Raw genomic sequence first — 22412 nt, forward strand, 5'->3', positions numbered from 1 at the left:
CGACAATGAATGTTCAACTCTGTAGCCTTGTAACTTTGAACCAATCCAGAAGGCAAGAAAACTCCTGGATCAGTACCCTCAGAGATATTGATTCGTTATGGAAACATGAAGGACTTTGTGACCCTACAGATTTAATGAGCATCAGCCACCATTTACTACAAGGGGAGTCTTCGGCCAGCGGGGATAGAACCCACGACCGATTGGACATGGGCTCACTGCCCTACCAAATACTATGCCGGCTCTTAATAAGATGTTCAAAAACAAAAAAACTGCGAAATAACAATTTTAACTGAAACTCTACCATATTATTACATATATTTAAAAAAATGATTAGAAAATGTATCATGCTACTTTATTCCATTATCACTAAACCAAAAAATTGGAAATATTTCAGTTTGGTGAGCTTTACTTTTATTATAATATAAAATTGACCAGGTCGAAGTTGAAAATAAGTTGAAAAAATGAATGTGTATAAGATTGGAAAGAACATATTATGCATAATAAAAATAATATTGTCAACCAAAGCAACTAGTTCCCAAATGGAAAAAAAAATTTTAAATATAATAAACTATTAAACAAGTAATACTTTTTAAAATATTTAGTATTAAAAAAAAGGAAGAAAGAAAATTAAAAATATAGTAAAATACAGATATAAAAATATTTATACAATAAAATAGAATTATTTGTTTATAAATTATTAAAAGTACTTATATTATTGCAGTTTCCATCAATCGCTTCGTAATAAAAAGAGAGATATAGTCAAACAAAACTATGAGATAAAACCATACTACTCCAAAAAGATTATCTGGAATGAAAAAATTTTTTTTTTAATATATTGAGCTTAAAATTACACAAGAAAGAAATAATAAATTATTAAAAACTATACTTACTTAATTAAAGAATGTCAGCATTATATATTCTCGTAGAATTTCTTAAGGGGTGTGGAATAAATCAAAATGCTGAAAAAGTTGGAATGCACAGCAAAATTTTAATTTTTTTTAAACGATAAAAAAACAGCCCTACAGCTTTTCTTCAGCGAAATCCCTTATTGATACTGATGTATAGCGAAACCAACAACCTTTGTAATTTTTAGGGTAAAAAACAAAATTTGTTTCAATTATATTTACTACAAATTGCTACAGACCACACATTTACTCAAACAAGCTTAATAAAAACTTCAAATGTAAATAAAACCGACAAATGTAGATAGTAATGTTTGCTGATAGGCGCAATTGTTGTTGTCAATCCATAAAACGGTACCAAGTTCAGACTGAAATACTAGATTACAAGCAATGCCTTAGACCGAAACTTAAATTTTATTCTACTTTTGAATACTATTAAACTGAAAAGAAAACTATACACATTTCTTGCTAAAAGTCAATCTTAAAAACAATTTTTGTAGACATGTTTTAAATAATCTTTAATATCAGAAGTACTAAGAAAAATTATACAATGTCAGTAATAAAATAATGGAAACATATTTTATTAGACAGATGTTCAATCATATTACAGTAAAAATAGTTTTGGAAAAGCACTGAATATAAAAACAATTCTGGATATAATTACGAATTATTTCAATCCACAAAATGATAAGTAATTAAATACCATACTTGAAATATATTTTATTTCTTATTTTTCATTATAGAATAAATCAACAATAAGAATAACTTGATTAATAAATGGTCAAATATTAAAACTAATTGATACATGAAAAACAATTAAAAAATAAACAGATTTTAAATCTTTATTTAAAATAAATACAAAACATAAAGAGAAAAAAATATATTTTATTTAAAGGAAGAATGAGTACTTAGATAATACTTGCAAAACACACAGATCATCACATAAAATACTACCAAAGAAATTATGGCATCATTATACTTAACTAGAAGAATTAAACCCAACAACAATAGATATTTTATTAAAAGAGAAAGCAATTTACAGTAATCATCAAATTATTTTTACATTTTAAACAATATTTAGTTAAATAAATTAAATAACTATAGCTTTTTTTTGCACGAATTCAAAAATATTGCAATACAATTCAATTAGATTTAATACAAATTTCAAATATTTTTATAATTTATTCATACACAAAACCTTTAATATGGATACTACTTATTTCGTTTTCATGGCAGAGGTGGTGGAGGAGGATACATAGGAGGTAAGGGTGGCATTGAAGGAGGTGGAGGGGGACAAATTGATGAAGGTAGAGGAGGTTGATTAGAAGTTGTCATTGGAGGTGGAAGGGGAGGAGGAGGTGGAGGTTGTGATATTAAGGGTAATCTAGGAGGAGGAAAGTTCCCTGTTGCTGTATTACTTTGGGATACAGGAACACCATATTGAGAATAACCAGAGTATGCAGCGATAGATTGCTGAAAAGCACCTGCTGGTTGCTGATAATATGGCATTCCAGGCATTTGCATCATAGGGAAAGGTGATGCCCAAGCAAAATTACTAGGGGCTTTTGAAGGTGACTGATTAGCTAAAGTACTTGCTGGTGAATTAGACCAACCAAAAAATGGTGGTGGTACAAGACCAGTGACTGGTGCAACCTGGGAAACCGGAGTTGAGGACACAGCATTAGATGAAACATCCCTACCTACAGTAGGCTGGGAGGTTGGAACTGAACTTGTGGAAGAGATTGATGCAACTTTGTCGGGTATAGCAACAGAACCAGATGAAGGTAAAACTGGTAAAGTATCCAACACGTTAGACATTTCTGCAGTGTCTTTGATTGGTGAATTGTTTTTATCTTCATTACTGTGTTCTCTAGCAACATCACTAGTTTCCACACTGCTACATGGATTAAGTGAAGAAATTTTCCTGTCACAGCTATTTGAAGAAGTTTCAGTCTCAGTGACAATATCAATGTTTATTTTCTGTGCTTCTTGTTGACTACTTTCTAACAATGCCAGAAGCTTTAACAATGCTTCTTCAGATCCATTAGAAAGAGATGCCATCAATTGCTGTTAAATAAATAAAATATAAACAAACAAAACAGCATAGTTTTTAATTGAACATGATTGTGAAAGACCATTAATGATTAATTTTTTGAGCATAATTAGAAAATTTATTTTTTTCAATCTTATAAAAACGAGTTACTCAAGAAAATAATCTTTAATTTGTATTTACAACAATGTTTTTGCATTAAGGAAACATTTTCCTATAAAATATTACTCCTGAACAACAAAAATATTCATGATCTGGTAAGTCAATTTGAATAAATTGCATTACATTTATGTCTTAATGTTTCTAAGCTGATTATTTTTTTAAAACGTGAAATAACTATTGAGATAACGAAGAAAAGAAAAAAGATAATATAGTATTAGCACAAAAATGATATAGTTATGATTCTTTTTAAGTGATCTTTCAAGAGATATTGTATTTTAATCAAAACTAACCATAGTACCAATTAATATTAACTTCATTAAAAATTTAATATTTTAAATCTTCTGTGATATACAGTAATTATTGCTCTTAGAATATAATGGAAATCTAAATTAAATTTTACAACATTAATGACCATTAAAAAAATTGATAATGAAAAAACAAATAAGCAGGGTCCACACTAACTATTCACCACCTTGTCAAATGCGATAAAATCGTAAATTTAGCAAGAAAAACTGTGTTACGGCGAAAGTATTAACGAATGATTTTTTTTCTACTGAAAGAAAAATATAAACTCCCCACTATTCTGGAAAAAAATCGAAAACATCAAAAGGAAAGAAATCAAAGGTTCTTTCAGCAAAATTTGTATTTTTTTATTCAATTACAGTAATTTCTGTTCGATAATCGCACAACCAATTAGAACTATAATAAGTCTAGATAATATAAGCAACAGAAGAGATTGCATAAGTATGAGATAAACTACCATAAAATACAGATTAATACCTTCGTTACCGGATATTGCCCTTTTCAGACATAAGCCAATGGTTAATAGAACTAGATGGCGTTTAAAACTTAATATAAACTTTATAAATAATACTAAACTTTATAAATATAGATTACAAAATCAGTAGGGAATCAAACTGGCAGACTTTGGCAACAAAGAAAACAGCATGGAGAAATTTTCTGGAGAAGGCTAAGGCGTATCCGCATAGAAGATAAGACGTATAAGACGATAAGAGGAGAAGATAAGACGTATTTAAGGCGTATCCTAGGCATTTATGCAAACAATAATGATGAATACTATAAAACTATCCTTTTTACATCAACACAAAACTAAAGTATTCTGAATATTAAATATAATAAACTTGAATAAATACTTAATTTGAATAGATGCTAAATTGATACAGTTAAATAGGTACTAATTGAAAGCATTTTTCACAGAAAAATAGGCAGAAATAGTTAAATTGTAATTAAAAAGAAATTAAACTTTGCAGAATTATTCAATTCCTTGCAGAATTCCTTATCTATTTGTTATAAACATTGAAAAATGTTTATAACAAATTATATTCATTATAAAATTTGTTATAAACATTTGTCGATGTTTGATATTTTGAAAATAAGCACATTTATTTTAATGTTTTGCCCCTCTACAATACTTCTCTATAAAAGTAAAGCTAGTATGCAAATTTAAATGTAGTTTACTTAGGAAAAAAAATTTGTTTTAAAAATTGACGACTTTTAAAGGGTTAAACATGTGGAAGCATTATGAAGCTTTAGTAAAAACTTCTAATATAATGAAGCTTTAATATTCTCATTTCTTCTTACCTATGACTAAACTCATGCACGTTTTTAAAGAAGAAATGGAAGAAGTTTCACTAGCTAAGCAATCAAAGTCTATTTGTTATAAACATTGAAAAATGTTTATAACAAATTATATTCATTATAAAATTTGTTATAAACATTTGTCGATGTTTGATATTTTGAAAATAAGCACATTTATTTTAATGTTTTGCCCCTCTACAATACTTCTCTATAAAAGTAAAGCTAGTATGCAAATTTAAATGTAGTTTACTAAGAAAAAAAAATTTTTTAAAAATTTACGACTTTTAAAGGGTTAAACATGTGGAAGCATTATGAAGCTTTAGTAAAAACTTCTAAAAAACTTCTAATATAATGAAGCTTTAATATTCCCATTTCTTCTTACCTATGACTAAACTCATGCACGTTTTTAAAGAAGAAATGGAAGAAGTTTCACTAGCTAAGCAATCAAAGTAAATATCAAAATCTACTGTCCAATTTTACATAATCAATGTTTATATCACACATAAAATTAATACATTTAATGTAAAATTGTAGAGTATAATGTAAGCCATATGAACATCTTATTTGTAATAGTGAAAATATAATTGTTCAATAGTGTAATTTTAAAGTTTGATAAAATATAGATAAATATAAACAAAGCAATATTTTGTCAAAATCAAACACACTGGATTGTATCACTTTCATAAATATGTTGCATTAATTGACCGATTGGTTGCTTGTGTATGTCGATTGAATTTCCTAGATGACACTATTATATTATCTGAAAAGGTATGATATAAAAAAAAGGATAGTTGCACTTAATAAATTTATAAAAAAATCTTCACAATGCAAGTTTTTTGTACTCAGAGTTAGCAATGATCCTGATTATCGACAAAATGGTTGGGAATCAAGCTATCAGGACTTCACTATGTCATTAAAACTCTACAGTTACGAGAACTCATAGAAATGAGAGTATGTAAGGCTAATTTAGACAGTTTATTGATAAATTAAAGTTCAAGCATAATTCTACAGATTTTCAAGTGGAAAATGATCGTCAATAGTAAATGGATATTGATAACATAGATAAATCTAATGCACTTCATTACTTTTCACTAACACTTACGACTCTAAATTTCTTGGGAGATCAATGCTTTCTATTCTATGGAACTTAAAAAGTTAACTTGGGTATGTGACAAGAGTTAAGTAGAAAAGTAGACCAATTAAAAAATTGTAAGCAAAAATGTAGATCATAGGAACTTGTAAACTTTACTAGAATGATTATTCTTTAGAAATTCATAATTTAATACACTAAAAGAAAACAATACATAATTTCCCTTTTATTAACTCATGCAGATAGATTGTGAATGACTTAAATAAAACTAGAACAGAAAAAAAAACTTGAACAAAAATGCAATTTTCATTTTCTTCTATGTGGTAATTAGAATTTTTCAATTCAATAAAGAAAAGATTTTAACTAATTTACCTTATATCCATATTGAATCAACAAAACAGCAAGTATTAAAGTGAAGTTTATTAGGTGAATATTCTTTCAAACTTTGTCTTTGTTTCATAAAAATTTGGCCGTAACAGGATACAGCTCTTTCACAATCTATTGAATCGGATAGTAAGAAATAAATTGCTAAAAGAATTCTCAGAATTGAAATAGAACCGTAAAGGCAAGTTTATGTGGTAAATGAAGACATTTTAACTGAAAAATAAAAATCACATGGATATTCAGAAATTATGTTCTTTTTGGTTCTTCCATATCTTTGCAGAACTTATAGGGCCAGAGATATAATGTGAGTTTATCCTTTTTATAAAGAGAATAATAACATTCTTGATAATTCATTGTCTGGATTCAGCTCATAAAAGACCTTAATAGTACACATCATTGAAATTTCATTTCTGATAATGAAAAAAAGAAGAAGAAAAAGAGTTCTCAAAAATCAAATTGAACAGACATTTTGTCCCATTTTTATCCCATTCTCCTTTAAATAAATCATATATATTGATATTTTATTAAAACAGATTTTCCAAAAAATTGCTTTTCTAAAAAAATTTACGAATATAAAACTTTTTATTAATAAAAAAAAATTTTTTAACAAAAAAAATTCAATAATAATAGTAACAAAATGTTGGATTAAAAACAATTCAAGTAGCAAAAATTCCTATTTCCCCAACAAAAAAAAGAACATTGTAGCTATAGGTTATATGATGAAATATATTTTAATTTTATATTCATGCAGTTTGACTAATTAAAATTTAAAAAAATCAATACATAAAAAAATCATAAAATTTTATAAATTTTATTAAAGTCATTGAAAAATAATTATAAATATTTCACTTACCTCCACACAAACAAAATACATTAATATGTACACAAAAATATCATATATAAAAACATACCTCTAGATTAACATTTTTAAATGTTTGCAATTTGAAATGAAGCAGAGACTTTAACAATACTCCGATAACTTTGGATACTGTGTCAGCTTCCTCTTCAGATGATATGCTATGGTTAGCCTGCAATGTAAAGGCTTAATTTAAGAAAATATATCTTTACTTTATCACTGATCCCACATCAAAACTTTTATAAATAGTTGTATCATTAATGCATAGAATAATTCTGCATAAAGATGTGAAAAGTGTCCAGTGATTGACGAAAGTAATATAGATCATGGTTCATAGCATTGTTGTTATTACGATATGCCATTAGGGGAAAGGGGGTGTCTTTCATCTTATTTTCCAGGGGCGCCATCTATGGCTAAGAATCCAACTTCTGCCACATATTCATACATTCATTTATTCATCTATAGATCATAATTTTTACCTAAACAAGAGAGCGACGAATCTCACAAACCATAAACATTCAGATCCCATAACAAATCATCCCAAGAGTATGATTTGTTACGAGGACATAAAGGACTTTGTGACTCGTTTAACGTGACCAGTTACCATTTACTACAGGGGGAGTCTGCAGTCAGAGGGGATTGAACTCACAACCTCTTGGACATGGGTCAACGCCCCACCAACCAGGCTATACTAGCCGGTCATAGCATTAAGTACAAGAAATGAGTAATTTGGTTATTCTGTAAACTGGTTAAAAAAATATTTACCATCTAACTTATAGCAGTATTTAGCTAATATTTAAGGCTGGCACGTTAATTAAATCTTTTAGAATGTTGAGTTTTAAATAAAACTAAATACGCTTACATTATTGGTGCCTCAAACCAGCAATGCATGGAAATGTTTTTAAATCAAGTGGCTAAATTTCTCTTCAATTTAGAACAAGAAATGTTGATTCACCCACTTTTTACCTTCAAAACTATTGTTTCTAAAAAAATTTAAACATTATGACCTTTATTTGGATTTAATATCCTCATTATTGCCGTAAGCAAGCTTAAGCTTCTACATTGTTTTATGTTTTTGGTCACCTAAAGTATTGTTTTTTTATTCTAATTACATCTGTAAGCATTTTAAAAATTATTCAAAATTTTCATAAATGCAAAATAGTAGTCTTGATAGCATCTTTAGGACTAAAATTTCAGACCCCGATGAATAGCTTCTTTCGAAAATCCATAAACAATAGGTCGAAGATCTACAAAAATAAATTTCAAAAACTGTTGAGAACATTTTTTCATTTATTTCACTAAAAACAGCTGTCTTCTCTTCAACCTTTGTAGTATTTACTTTAATCTTTGCAGATATATATAAATACAATACTTTTACATTAAATCAATCATAGTAAAAGACTCTTTTTTTACAGCAATGGTATTTCTATTTCCCAAACAGGAAATCATATAAATAGCGTGGATATCATCTCTTATCGCAGGATAGAATTTCCAGTTATAAAGTTTTATTATCATTATGTCATTATCGAATTGAATAAATTATATTGAAAATTTAAGCAATAAGAGATTTACCAAATCCTATTACATAACTTGCAATAAAATCTAATTTAGAAAATAAAACTAGATATTTAAATCTAATTTAGGATAAAATTGAGAACATTTTAGAGTCTAAAAAAATTAAAGGTTTCAGAAAAGAAACCTTCAGAAAAATTTTAAGTCCACTACTAGAAAGTATCAAATTGAACAAATCAGCATTAAGAAGGTATAAAAACCAAACCAATAATTTTCGGGGGGGGGGGATAAAACAAAACATGGAACAGAATGACATAATTAACAGATTGTCTAGATCCTCATATAATAAAAAATCTCCTTCATAATTTATTGTCATCTTATAAAGCTCAGATTATTTAATAATTATCAAAAGGTTAACCTCTTTACCCAAGCATTAACAAAAATAGGAAATTTAAGAACATAAACATACGAACATACTAAAATATGCACTTTTTTAAACATTTCATGACTAGAAAAACCAAGAAAAATTTCCTGGACTTTTTAACAAGGGCTACAAAATTTTATAGTAGGTAGCATCCTTATATTTACAACAATTTATAGAGAGAATTTTTTTTTTTTTTTTTAATATTTACTAACCAGTGCATTTAAAAGCCAAGAAATATCAAAATTGTCAGACTCTGGTGCAACCTCCATTTCTTTCTGGTCATCTAAATTAGCAGACTTATCATGTGTTTCATCAGTAAATCCCTCGGAATCTTGGCTATTTTGTTCAGTTTGGGAATCATTAACAACTGTACCATGTGTCTTACTATCCAATCCAGAAATCTGCCTCTGCATATCTTCTTCTCTTTCAACTTTCAGCAGCTTAACTGCTTCATCATTTTCTGACATGGATCGTTTAATGGAAGAGTTTGTATAGTCAGTAACCCTCTTAGCATCTTCATTAGAAGCAGCAGTCATACTGCTGTCCTCAACTACTTCTATTCTATAATAATAAAAATGACTAGTTATTTATTTACCTTAAGACAAAAATATAAAAAACTAGATTATAATACTTTCATTTGTATTTTAATTACAAATGTTATCAACATATGACATGTAAATTAAAATCACTAACTATTTAAACTGCTGTTTGTAGAAAATGCAACACCATGAAGGAATCATCAGAATCAAATGAAATTCGCAGCAAATGTCAATTATAGGATATTATGCAAATTAATAAAGTTTCAGAGCCATCGCGAGTGCGTGGCGCGCGCAGCGCCCTCTGAATTGATGCTGAAAGCGTATAAATAAAGTGCTGTAGCGGGACGTTGAAAATAGTCTATGATTATTTGTTAGTGGCAAACGTTTAGTGAGACCTGAGTATGCCTCCACGACGGAAGAATAAGAAATTCAAGCAACTTACGGAGTTTGAACGAGGGAGGATAATCGGCCTTCGAGAAGGAGGATTTTCCTATCGCGCAATAGCAGCTCGTATGCAGCGGAACAGTTCCACAGTGTTGCGAGTTTGGAAGCAGTGGACCGACGAGCACCGAACAACTCGAAAAACAGGCACTGGACGACAGAAGGTGACGTCAGAGCGCGATGATCGACACCTGCTCCGCATGGCGGTGAATGATCGCACAGCTTCCTCCAGGCAGCTGGCAGCACATTGGTCTACTGCTACAGGTGTACAATTGTCGGCTTCGTCAATTCGTCGTCGTCTGCTGCGCCGTGGATTGCGTGCAAGGGTGCCATTATACAGGATTCCCCTCACGGCGGATCATCGACGGCTGCGTCGGCAGTGGGCTCTTGAGCACAGAGACTGGCGAGCTGATTGGCACCAAGTTGTCTTTTCAGATGAATCACGCTTCAATTTGTGGACCCATGATGGCCGTGTTCGTGTTAGACGTTATGCCGGTCAACGCTGCCTTCCTGAGTGTATTATTGAACGACATAGTGGTCGAACACCCGGAGTTATGGTCTGGGGTGCGATTTCGTATCATGGACGATCCAATTTGATACGAATTGAGGGTAATCTCAATAGCAACAGATACGTCCGTGAAGTGCTACAGCCCGAAGTCGTTCCTTTCCTTCAAGGCATCCCTGGAGCTATCTTTCAGCAGGATAATGCACGCCCACATGTTGCGCGGACTGTTAGAGACTTCTGTTCAGCACAACGCATGCAACTTCTTCCTTGGCCTGCTTATTCGCCGGATATGTCGCCTATTGAGCACGTGTGGGATATGGTTGGTCGGCGTCTCACTCGTGATCCGCGTCCTGCAGTTTCCAAAGACGAACTTTGGTTGCGCATACAAGCGATATGGAATTCTCTTCCTCAAGCAGATATTCAACATCTGTTTGACTCCATGCCACGTCGTATAGCAGCACTTATTGCAGCGCGTGGTGGCTGCACCAAATACTGATTTCGGACGCTTAATTTGTTTCTTTTGTTTTGAAAATTTCATCATTTATTTGTATCAGTACAAGTCGTTTCTGCATTAAATTTCATTTGATTCTGATGATTCTTTCATGGTGTTGCATTTTCTACAAACAGCAGTTTAGAAAGTACCATATCTAAAATAATATGTATAAAATACAATTAGAAACTAAGATTTTTGAATTAGATTTATTTTAAGTAGCATATAGAGAAGTATAGTAACTTAAAATAATTTTTTAGAGCTCAGTATAGTAACTTATAGGTAACTTATAATTTTTGTATTATTCATTTATTTATTGAGATTGAATGTTAAGGAAGATAATAAAACAACTTACAAACTATCCACTGGAATTGGTAATTCTTCCTCTGCTTTGATTTCTAAAAAAATAATAACAATTTGTTAAGCAACATGTAAAAAAATACTATCTGGTATCACATAATCAAATATCATCAATTCGATAAGAACAAAAAAAATCATCTGAATCCTAAACATTAAACTTATTTGTGCTGCACTAAAATTTATTTTTTAAGACCATTTTCAATAAACATATCTATCAGCTAATGTCACTAATCCAGTTAAAACTTCTAGATATCCTGAGATAGTGTGCAAAGATTTTTTTCTCTAATTTGAAAGATATAATAAATATAAATTGTTAACTCCAATTTTTATCTTAAATACAAAATTTTCCATTTCACAGCATGCAAAATAGACTGTGTGCTGAAAATGGTCGTTTTCTTTTACGGATAAATTTTCCTATAGGCAGAGACATAGTTAGGGCTTACAGTCCCTGGGGGCAAACTCAATTTTTGAGCCAACTGACATACATGGTATATTTATATAGATAATATCAGACTTAAGGCTGAAAAGTCCTCTTACTTATGTAAGTCCTAAAGTCCCTAAAGTCTAGTCCTAGTCCCTAAAGTCCTGATAGACTTAAGGGGGCTTTTCAACACAATTTTAAGTTTCAGATTTTATACAACTGAATTCATTAATTAAATTTTTCATTGAGTACGATTTCACAACTAAAAATAAAGTTTTTTAATCATCATAACTCGACAACAATGTAGTTCCTGTTACACTTATATGTTTTTTTATTGCTATCATTGTTTTCTATGGAACGTTAAATGTTTATTCTAAAAATATTTTTCATTCAATGTGCTGCCAATTTGCTAAAAATTGATAATAAACTATGTGCAAAACGAACTATAATAATAGACATCCTTCTTAATTTTTATCTTTATTCGATAAAAATTTTAAAAAGGTATTGTTCCTAAAATTAGCAAAAGAGACGGGTGAGTGGGTATTTGAGAAAAACATTTTTATCAGGTATTAATTTTGAATGAAGTTTTATGAATTTGGCGCCCCTGTAAGGCTGTGCTCGGGTACTTATATCTCATCTAGTTTCCGCTTGCTACGCTATGCCTACAGGTAGGTTAAAACACACTTTGCTTAAGTTACAAAGTGTTGTTAGATAATTGTTTTTACCACAAAAATGCTGTTTACATTATTTTACGTTAGAAAAATAAAAAAATGCTCCTCATTTAAGTTACAAAAAATACACAATTTCTGTTTTTTAAGCAGGGGATTATAAACATATTGCTGCTATGTTACTGTAAGATCTAAGTTAGAATAATATCTATTTTCTTTTTAAGGAAAAAAATTAAAATTCTTAAAACATCAGTGGCTTATTTGTATAGTTTGGTTAATACATAGCTTAGGTTCTATAATAAGGCATATGTTGTCGGTCATATAATTATTTTCGATAGAGACCCACAAACTCTTTATGCTTTTTAAAAGATTTTCATTGGTAAAGTTTTTGATATCAAATGATAAAAAAAAATAGCTTAATTATAACATTTTATAGAGAAATGGCAAAATTAGAGGAACGGCATCTAACATAATTAGTTGGATAGTGTCATTACAAAATATAAGAAATGCTAACATTTAGTAAAATAAATTTAGAAGTAAAAAAATTTAGTTACTAATAAAATAAAAAATATATTATGATGATAATTATTACCTTTTATTTGGACAATGACTCTTCCTCTGCCATAGCGCTTTTCTAATGGAATAATAGCTTCAGATATTTTTGCATCTTTTTCCTTAATTTTCAGTTTTCGACTCATTATATTTTTATATGTCTCTTCGTCTTTAGCTTTCTGAAGAAAAATTAACATCATATGAGAAACATGGAACAAAAATTGTAAAAATTTTAAATGATTCAATGAAGAAGTTCCTTTGTATTTGTATAAAAAGTCGTGTTTCAAGCACTCAAACATGACATGTATTCTCAAGACAATAACAAATGAATGATGATAACTAAATTAAGTTTTTAAAAAAATGAAAAAAATAAATGAAAAAATAAATAAAATAATGAGGTCAAACGAAACACTAAAAACCACAGGAGATGAGGAGACCGTTGTAGCAGAAAGAGGCTAATAAGGGTGGAAAAGATTAAACATCACCAAGATGAGCTGATATGTCAGAAGTTAACAAGTTTCTTGTTTAAGAATTTAAATCAATTTAATTTGTTCAAAGTGCATTGAAAATTATATATTTAGTTTTATCACTATAGTCTCCAAATAATAAAACAACATAAAAATGTTCTATTTCTGAAAATATCGGAAAAACTAGATTTTTTTTTAGATCGAGGACAAAAGATTTTTTTTCAGCTTCTTCAATCTTAATTTGGTGTAGTTGCAGAGTGAAATTCCTTTTTGAAAAAAATTAATATGTTTGGGTATTCATGTTACAATTTTATGCTGCCAAGGTATCAATTTGTATTTATTTATGGTTTATGGAAAACAACTTCTTAAAGGACAAATATTTTTTAATGATTTTTCACAAAATCAAAAACAGGATCCTATTTTTCACAAATTGACCAACAGGACCCTGGTGGAAAGAACCAATTTGAGGCTATTTTAGATCCACAATGTCCCACAATGGACTGATCTTAAGCCACAGTTCCCAGTAGACCACCGAAACCAAGCACCACTTGTTGCGGTCAATGAGCGAGTAATGACCACCTTAACAGAGGGTGTGTGGTATAAATCCTCTTTAATGTATTCTACCGAGCTACCAAAGCTATGAAAAATGGATCTAACCTAACTCAGCAGAGGATCAAAATGGGGATGGCATGACTTAAGACCATCCTTCAAAATGGTTTTTACTTAATAATAGATACCATCACCAATATCCCATTGTGCAACTCTAGTGCAACATAAAGTACTACTTTTTTTTTTAAAACTTTATAACCGTTGTTGTATAGCCAACCCAATTTTCGGGGGAGGGGGGTTACGACTACAAATGTTCAACTTCATAGACTTGTAATTTTAAACCCTATCCAGAAGACAAGGAACTCCTGGATCAAGTATTGGGAGAAATTTGCCCTTGTGGAGGAATTTTTGATGGAATTAACCCGAATTCACGTAAGATGGAGAGGAAAACCTCCCACAGTTAATCTGATGACAAGGGGAGTCTAACCCATGATCCTTCTACCACTGAGGATATTTTACGTCAGCATTGTGGGCGGTGCAAGCCGGATGCGGAATTTGTATCGACCAGTCATCACTGGGATTCAAACCCAGTTCATTGCATTGGAAGGCGAACGTTCTATCCTCTGAGTCATCAGGGACTCAAAGTATTACTTTTATTTTATTTTATGACCGTAGTTGAGGAGCTGACTCAATCTTTGGGTTTACGACTACTAATGTTCAACTCCATAGTCCTGTAATTTTGAACCCAATCCAGAAGTCAAGGGAACTCCTCGATCAAGTATTGGGAGGAATTAGCCTTCGTGGAAGACTTTTTGATGGAAACTAACCAGCATTTGCGTTACATGGAGAGGGAGAAAATGAGAACCTCCCACGATTAGCCTGACAGCAAAGGGACTCTAAATCATGATCCGTCTACAACTGTAGATATTTCATGTCAGCACTGTAGTCTGTGCAAGCCGGATTCATATGGACCAGTCATCGCTGGGATTCGAACCCGGTTCACCTCATTGGAAGGCGAACGCTCTACCCTCTGAGCCATTGCGGCTCTCAAAGTACTACTTGTATTAGATTCTCAAAATTAGGTGTAGATTTTTCATAAAAATAGAACTTTTCACAAACAGTCTGGATTAAGCCATTCCTTATGAAACCCAATAAAAAAAATGTGGCAGCTATATTGATTAGAAAATGTATTGTATAAACTGTGTATCATCAAGTAACCACGGTATGTATTATGTTCTGTTGATCATAACTAAGTACTTGATTTAAATTTTTTGTAATTTTATTTTTTTTTTTTCTTTTTTAGAAAATTCTCAGAGATATTGACTACTTTTATGTGTAACTTAATTTTATAATAATTTGAAAAAGCTGCTAACTGCACTGCTTAATCTAATACTTGTGTTAAAAAAAAACTTTATTAAAATAAACTTAAAAACTCCAAATTAATTTCTTCATAAGCAATTTTTAAACTTCATCTATGCATAAAAGAACACAATGTGAGTGTATGTCCCCTATACAAAATCTTTATTCTCGAACATGTCTCTAATTTTAGTGCAAATGTGTTTCAGAGTAGAGAAATCAAGGTAGCCAGCTTTAAAACACTTTATGATTAACAGCTTGTCAGTTACAGCCTTAATAAAGTATTTTTCACAACATAATTGTGGAAGTCATGGTTACAACTGAAACTGTAAACCATTCTTTTTATAATCATTCATTTAAAAGACAATGTCAGTAACTTTTGCTGGCTACAACTCTTCATAATCAAAAATGAGTTTTGCTGAGTTATCAATGACTGTCTATAACTGCTTCTTTATGATAATGATAAGTAAGCGCAAGTAAAATCTTCATGTATAGTTTGCAAGAATTATGGCAGAAGCATCATGGAAGCTGCGTTTCCAAGTTATGTGAAAACATGTTATTTTACTTTAAGTAACATTTTTGCAAAGTATTTATGTTAACCTTAAATAAATAAAGTCAAGAGTGAAAAAAATTGAAGTTGTGTAATAAAGTACCAATTTATTGAGAAAAAAAATTTAGTAGATGTAATAAATCTTGAATAATTATTGATCAGCTGTGGTCAATAGCATCACTTCAGTTGGAATAATACTACGCACAGTTAACCTCTAGTTTGTGGAATTGAATCACTAAAAATGAGTTATAATACCTTTACTGTAAAATCACCAGATAATTGTGATCAAATATTATCATAATAAAATCACCATGCCATTTACAAAAATACAATAGTGATCATGGTAAATCTCAACAGTTACAAATTAGTTTTGTGAATACTATGCACAAACATGAGTTTGTTTCACCGTTATTCCCTAATATAACATGTTTTCGTAAATATAACAATGTGGAGTTGTTAATGAGAGGAATAAAAAAAAACTATAGGTTTAGGTAGTTTTTTACACATAATTTATAACATATAAGAAGCCTTGTCCACAACCAAAACAGCATTCAAATCTTTTTTCTTTTTATAAAAATTTAGGCTTATTTGGCAAACTAAACATCTAAATTGCTTGTAGTAACATTATATTTTTCGCCAATTAAACAAAGTTAAATAGACATATAGTATATAGCAATCATATCATCTGCTAAATAATAAAGAATTGTGCAAACTAACTTAAAAAGATTGTAATAGCATTTTTTTGGAAACTAAATTATTTCATTTGATCAATTTAAAAATACTTAAGAAAAAGATACAATTTAGGACACCAAATTTAAAATTTATTTTAAAACTAAAAATAGTTACGAGTTCTACTAATTACTACTAACAAATTCAAAACAATTATCTACTGACAAATTTAAACCTTCAGCAAAATCAAATTCGACCTCTGTAATAAATATAATAGTAATAAATAATATAATATAGTAATAATAAATAATAGTAATAAATAATAGTAATAAATAATAGTAATAAATAATATACTACTAATAAACAATATAATAGTAGTAAAGCTTATAATATATTCTTTTTTAAATCTTATAAAGAACTTCTGACTAATGGACTTCTTCAGCTGATAATGAATTAGCACTCTAAATTAGCTATTAAATGCTTTCAAATTATTTTAAGATCTCACCAAATAGTTTAGTCTATGCTTAGATCCTATAACATGTGCCACAACTGTTAGACGTCCAATTGATGAATTGCAGAGTTTACAAGAAAAAGGCAAACTTCCTTTCTTTGAAACCATATTCTTGTATTCAATAATGTAATCTAAACCTGAAAGTAAACCAAAGGAAGAAAAATTAAGTGAGTGCAGGAAAAATACTAATCAACTATACTGCTGCAACAACTCACAAATAATACATTTCTACATGAATAATGAACAAATTAAATAAATAACTATATGATAATATGAAAATTATATCACAGTTAAAGGAAATAGGTAAAGTTATGCATTCTCATTGACTTTCAATGAACAATTGAACGTTTAAACTATAGTGACTTAATATAAAAGCAACCTATGTCAATATTTAAATGAAGATTTTATTGTCTGCAAAATAATAATAAATAAATAAATAAGTAAACTTAATTTTTAACCACACAAACAACCTAAGTCAAACTTTAACCCCCTGAGTTTCATCATCATTAAATAAAAAATTTAGAGCAATTTTTTTTTCTCCATACACTGCCATACATTCCAAAAAAACGATCAATGAACTATATACATATCATTATCACTATTGGCAAAATTTTAGTTCCCAGTGACAAACACACAAAATATTTACTTAAATAAAAAAAATTTTAACAAGGTTCAAAATTTCTTTCCCTTACGGTTACCTAACCACTAATACATATCCCTGGTAGTGGTTTGAAGCCTATCAGCTTCAAATTAATGGGTGCCAGCTTGCCTGGTGGTCTGTGTACAATGCTGAGCACATAGTCATCATCATGCAATATGTCACTAAATTGAAAAATTGAACATATAGAATCAACTTTTCATGTATCCCACAATGGGCTATTGAAGTAACGCATTACTTTTTTAATCCCTTAAAACATATCAAAATAAATACTTTTGAAATAAATCAAAAGCAGTGTTCACAAGGTACCGACAGGCATATACAGTGTTTTGGGGATTTATTCCTGGAATGAGGAGGCATCTTTTTATGAAAATTGTCATTAGGCAACAGACTTTTACAAAAATATCAAATATATAGGTAAATTTCACTTTTTCTTAACAAAGTAGCTTAATTTCTCTAACTATAAAATATTCATTTGTTTAAAGTATGTAACCATTACATCTATAAAAAAACTAATGAGATCATGTAAATATAATAGATTATAAGAATAGATAAAACTGATGGGGGAAAAAACGTATAATTTGAAAGCACAAAATTACTATTATTCTGAGGATTAAGACTAAAAAAAGTCTAAGAGCATTGGATACAAAGTTTAGGTATTTTCAATTTCAAGATATCATGAGCAGATTGAATACCATTTATACAGTTATATAAATCAATTATATGAACAGTACTTTATTTTATTTTTATAAAGCATGCTTTTTTTTGTAGGCATCAGTAACTGACTAAAGCTATAACATTTAATTAAATAGGGCAAGATCGGCTTATACTTTAGACCTCTTTTCATATGCAAAATGTTCATGGGATTGCAAGCATAGATAGATAAATAAAGAGGTCTAAAAGAATTTAAAATACATATAAAAGATAGAGATCAAAGAAATAGGTTTGATTCAGGTCTTTTGCAACCCCTCACGACCTAGAATTCAGTGTCTGAAATTAATCACTACAACGCAGCACTTGTGATACCAGATAATCTACTAAAGAAATTATATAACTATTTATAAGAATTTTAAGGTTAATACTTGAATCTTTGTTCAATGATGATGTGATCAAATATAAGGTGATTATAAAATAACTTTGCCAACATGTGACCTTATGGAAAGCTTACCGTTAGAGTGAATAGAATAAAATTTTGTTCATAAGTACTAAAATATATGCACTCAAGAATGATGTTAAAAATGATTCACTGTTACATTTATAGAGTCAAAATTTCAAAATTTTCAAATGGTAGCACCCATTTATCAAAACATAATCCTTACAGTAAAGACCTAAAATAGAGTTAGAATGGTATTTTTTAAGCAAGAAATTGCAACTCTGGACTTTTGCTATGCCATTTTTCATGACCACTAACAAGAAGAATGCGATAAAAATCTTCAAAAACAGAAGAAAAAACTATAGATACGGCAGAAAAATGAGGATGGAATTTTTTAGAACATAAAATGATTTCTTTGAAATTATTTCTTTGATTTTATAATTTTTTAACACATTCTTTTCTCCTAAGTTGTCACGAAAAATGGCGTTGCATGGCAAAAGTCTATCGTTAAAATTTCTTGTTCTAAGAATACTGTTCCAAATCCATTTTAGGTTTTTACTGCAAGGATTACATTTCAATCGGAAAAAAGTGGGTGTTGTCATTTAAAAATTTTGTCACTCTATAACTATTACAGTGAGACTACTTCACTCAAAGGGTATGCTCACCAAAGGGTAATATGTTGGTAAAATTATAAAGTTACTTTATTATCACACTGTATATATTTATTGAGCAAAATTTTAAAGCAAGTAAGGTTTTTTAAAGTTCAAAATTCCTTTGTTGTTTCTATTAGTCCCCCCCCCCCAACAATTTCTGATTTAATTTAGTTAGAAAAATGCTGTTAACAAAATAAACAACCCTAACTTTTAAAGTGTTCGTGATTTCTCATAATGGTTTCCACTATTATAGTTTCAACATCGTCTGCCATATAATCACCCAATCAGTAACCAACAAAACTATAATAGGGTAACTGATGAATAAGTAGGTGACTACTGTAGTGACTACAAAAGATGTCGCTACACAAACCATTCTACTCGACAGTGTTTCATATGCGTATGGATACTTTCCATGTTTGTAAATACCACACACATTCAATCGACTCTTTAATTTCAGTATTGCATTCATTTCATAGGGGAATGTAATATTCTTGCAGTTGAATAAAAAAATATTATTAGTACAACATTTCAGGGAACATTAAATTACAAACAGAACTCCCACATTTTTTTCCCACCAAAAAAATATATAAACTTTTCGATTCATAACTCATTGTTTTTATCGTATAATTTTAATTTTTGGAAATTCAGATTTATGATGCAAATAGATAAATTTCGGTACTTACAATTTTATTAAAGCAGAAATTGATTGTACTAAAATTTAGTTTTACCCTCTGTTTATCAATAATAAAAGACTTACCTACAACAGCTTCTTTTTCTACTAAAACATCAATTGCTTCTTCTAAATATGATTTACAACTATCACTTTCGCCTAAAAATAAAAGAAAACTTATAGGTATTAAAATTAAATTAAAAATACATAGTTAGAGGTTTTACCAAACCTTAACTGCATGGATGCTGCAGAGGTCAAATTTTTTAGAGGAATTAAGTTACAGAGTCACAACAGTTTTCTAAATTTCACAAATAAGAAAAAAATATTCTCAAAAGTACTAAATGTCTTCAAAAATTAGTTTTTATCTCTTTCTTGTTTTTAACTTTAAGGAATTCAAATTGCTGATAATTTGCAAATTTTTTCTTGGTCTGAAATACTGAGGGAAACTTCAAGAAATTTCTAATTATTTAGGAGGACATTTACAGTCCAGTCCCCCCCCCCCCTGCCAATGATGCTCATGCTTAACTACAATTCTTTAAGAACTACTAAGAATCAACTCTAGAATACCACTATCGAGAATTCTATTTCTGCAATTTCATATTACAAATTTTTTTTACATAACTCTCGAAATCTGTTTGGTTAAAGGCCTTTATATTTTGCCATAAACGCTTTAGAAAATTTTACAAAAATTGTCACATTAAACAAACTATGAATCTCGCCAGTATTTTTTCATAAACCCATGACTTTGATAACTTATGAGTGACCAAAGAATTGGGCTCATGAAACTTATTTTACTACCTTCTATAAAAAGGAATTTAAATATAAAGTTTTTGAGGAAACCAATTCGTTGATACGAATCGAAGCATACAATTTTTTTTTTTTGAAGTTTTTAACAGGTAAGCATTATTATTAGGTTTTTGATGCAAATTAAAATCTGTAATAATAGCATTAGAATAAAACAATATTGTTCAATTTTAGGTTTAAATTTATATGTTTAGTTTTTTTTTTTCCTCCTTCATGAATTGTTCATGCAAAATTATCTGAAATGAAAACTTATAATTAATAATAAAAACAAAATGGTATTAAAAAGATTTACCTCTAAATATTATCATTCAAAAAATAAGTTCAGTCACATAAATAATAAATAAATAAATAGAAAATTTTTTATTCAAATCAAATATTGCATGCAGCTTTAGCGGGACACACTATATTTGCCAATTGACACTTAAAAAAACATTTTTATAATAATTTTTATAGTACTTGATTTTCATAATATAGTACAAACAACATATTTTTATCATCAGCAACTCTATACAGAAAATAAATATTTATGCTTTTATTTACCAAGGGATTGAACTTGTTGAGAGATATAATTCATAAAACCGTGAATAATGTCCTGATTTACAAAACATAAACTCTTAATTAACACAAAATAATAATTAAATTTTATTGTTATCTTACCAATTTCTTTAGATGAATTTTGACTACTGATACTACTTGAAGAAGTTCCAACCTGAATAGAAAAAATACATAATTTAACACAAATAAAGAGAAAATGAATAAAAGATAAATAACACTAAGCATTCAATTTTTTTAAAGAAAAAATTATGTTAATTATATTTGTCACTAAAGATTTCAGTGACAAATTGTTATACAATTAAATTCTAATGGCATTTAACTACTTACACTGGATAAATAAATTTTAAAACATGAATGAAGAAAGTTTTTCTGACCACAAGAAATAATTTACTTACAATAACGGACATTAATTTATATGAAATTATACTATAATATCTAATATCTTTTCTAAAAGTTATACGGATAGATTTTAATTGATTTTAACACGGAAATTGTGGAAAGTAGGTAGTAAAGCAACTAGAAGCAGCGAAATTCATGCAACAAAACAAGAGGATCTGAAATTAACAGAGAATTGTTGAAATAGAATTTAGGCCATAAAAAATTGTATCAGAATTATTTAAAGCAGTAAATTCGTTGTAGATTTTTTAAATTTCTACTTAGAATTCACTTAACTCCAGTTCCACTGGCCATAAAGGTTCAATTGCCTTAATGAGCCTTTTTTGATAAAAATATTTTTCTAAAAATAAATAATAAAAGAATACAAGTTTTTTTTACCAGATAAATTTTTAAATTACCTTCGGAATAAACTTTAAAATTAACTAGAAATTAAGATTTAAACCAACTTAAAAGATTATTTTAAAATTATATTGAAATATTAATTTTACAATTCATTAGAAATTATTTAGCAATCTGTTTGAGGTTG

General features: G+C 29.3%; 1 protein-coding gene across 2 annotated transcripts in view; it reads right to left on the bottom strand.

The window, feature by feature from the left end:
• Positions 1-1393: 1393 nt before the first annotated feature.
• Positions 1394-22412, bottom strand: part of LOC107448003 (uncharacterized) — a 50607-nt gene continuing 29588 nt past the window's right edge. For both annotated transcript variants that reach the window (XM_087169227.1, XM_087169228.1), the window contains exons 3-10: positions 21593-21644; positions 20219-20290; positions 17052-17194; positions 12996-13134; positions 11310-11352; positions 9192-9540; positions 7099-7215; positions 1394-2969 (exon numbers count right to left, since the gene is read on the bottom strand). In XM_087169227.1, coding sequence (XP_087025353.1) covers positions 2130-2969; positions 7099-7215; positions 9192-9540; positions 11310-11352; positions 12996-13134; positions 17052-17194; positions 20219-20290; positions 21593-21644 — 1755 coding nt within the window. In that variant the 3' untranslated portion in view covers positions 1394-2129. The remainder of the gene's footprint in view (positions 2970-7098; positions 7216-9191; positions 9541-11309; positions 11353-12995; positions 13135-17051; positions 17195-20218; positions 20291-21592; positions 21645-22412) is intronic.

This window comes from Parasteatoda tepidariorum, chromosome 8 (assembly GCF_982258835.1).
Source record: "Parasteatoda tepidariorum strain Cologne lab strain chromosome 8, Ptep-v5.0, whole genome shotgun sequence".
Lineage (NCBI taxonomy): Eukaryota > Metazoa > Arthropoda > Arachnida > Araneae > Theridiidae > Parasteatoda > Parasteatoda tepidariorum.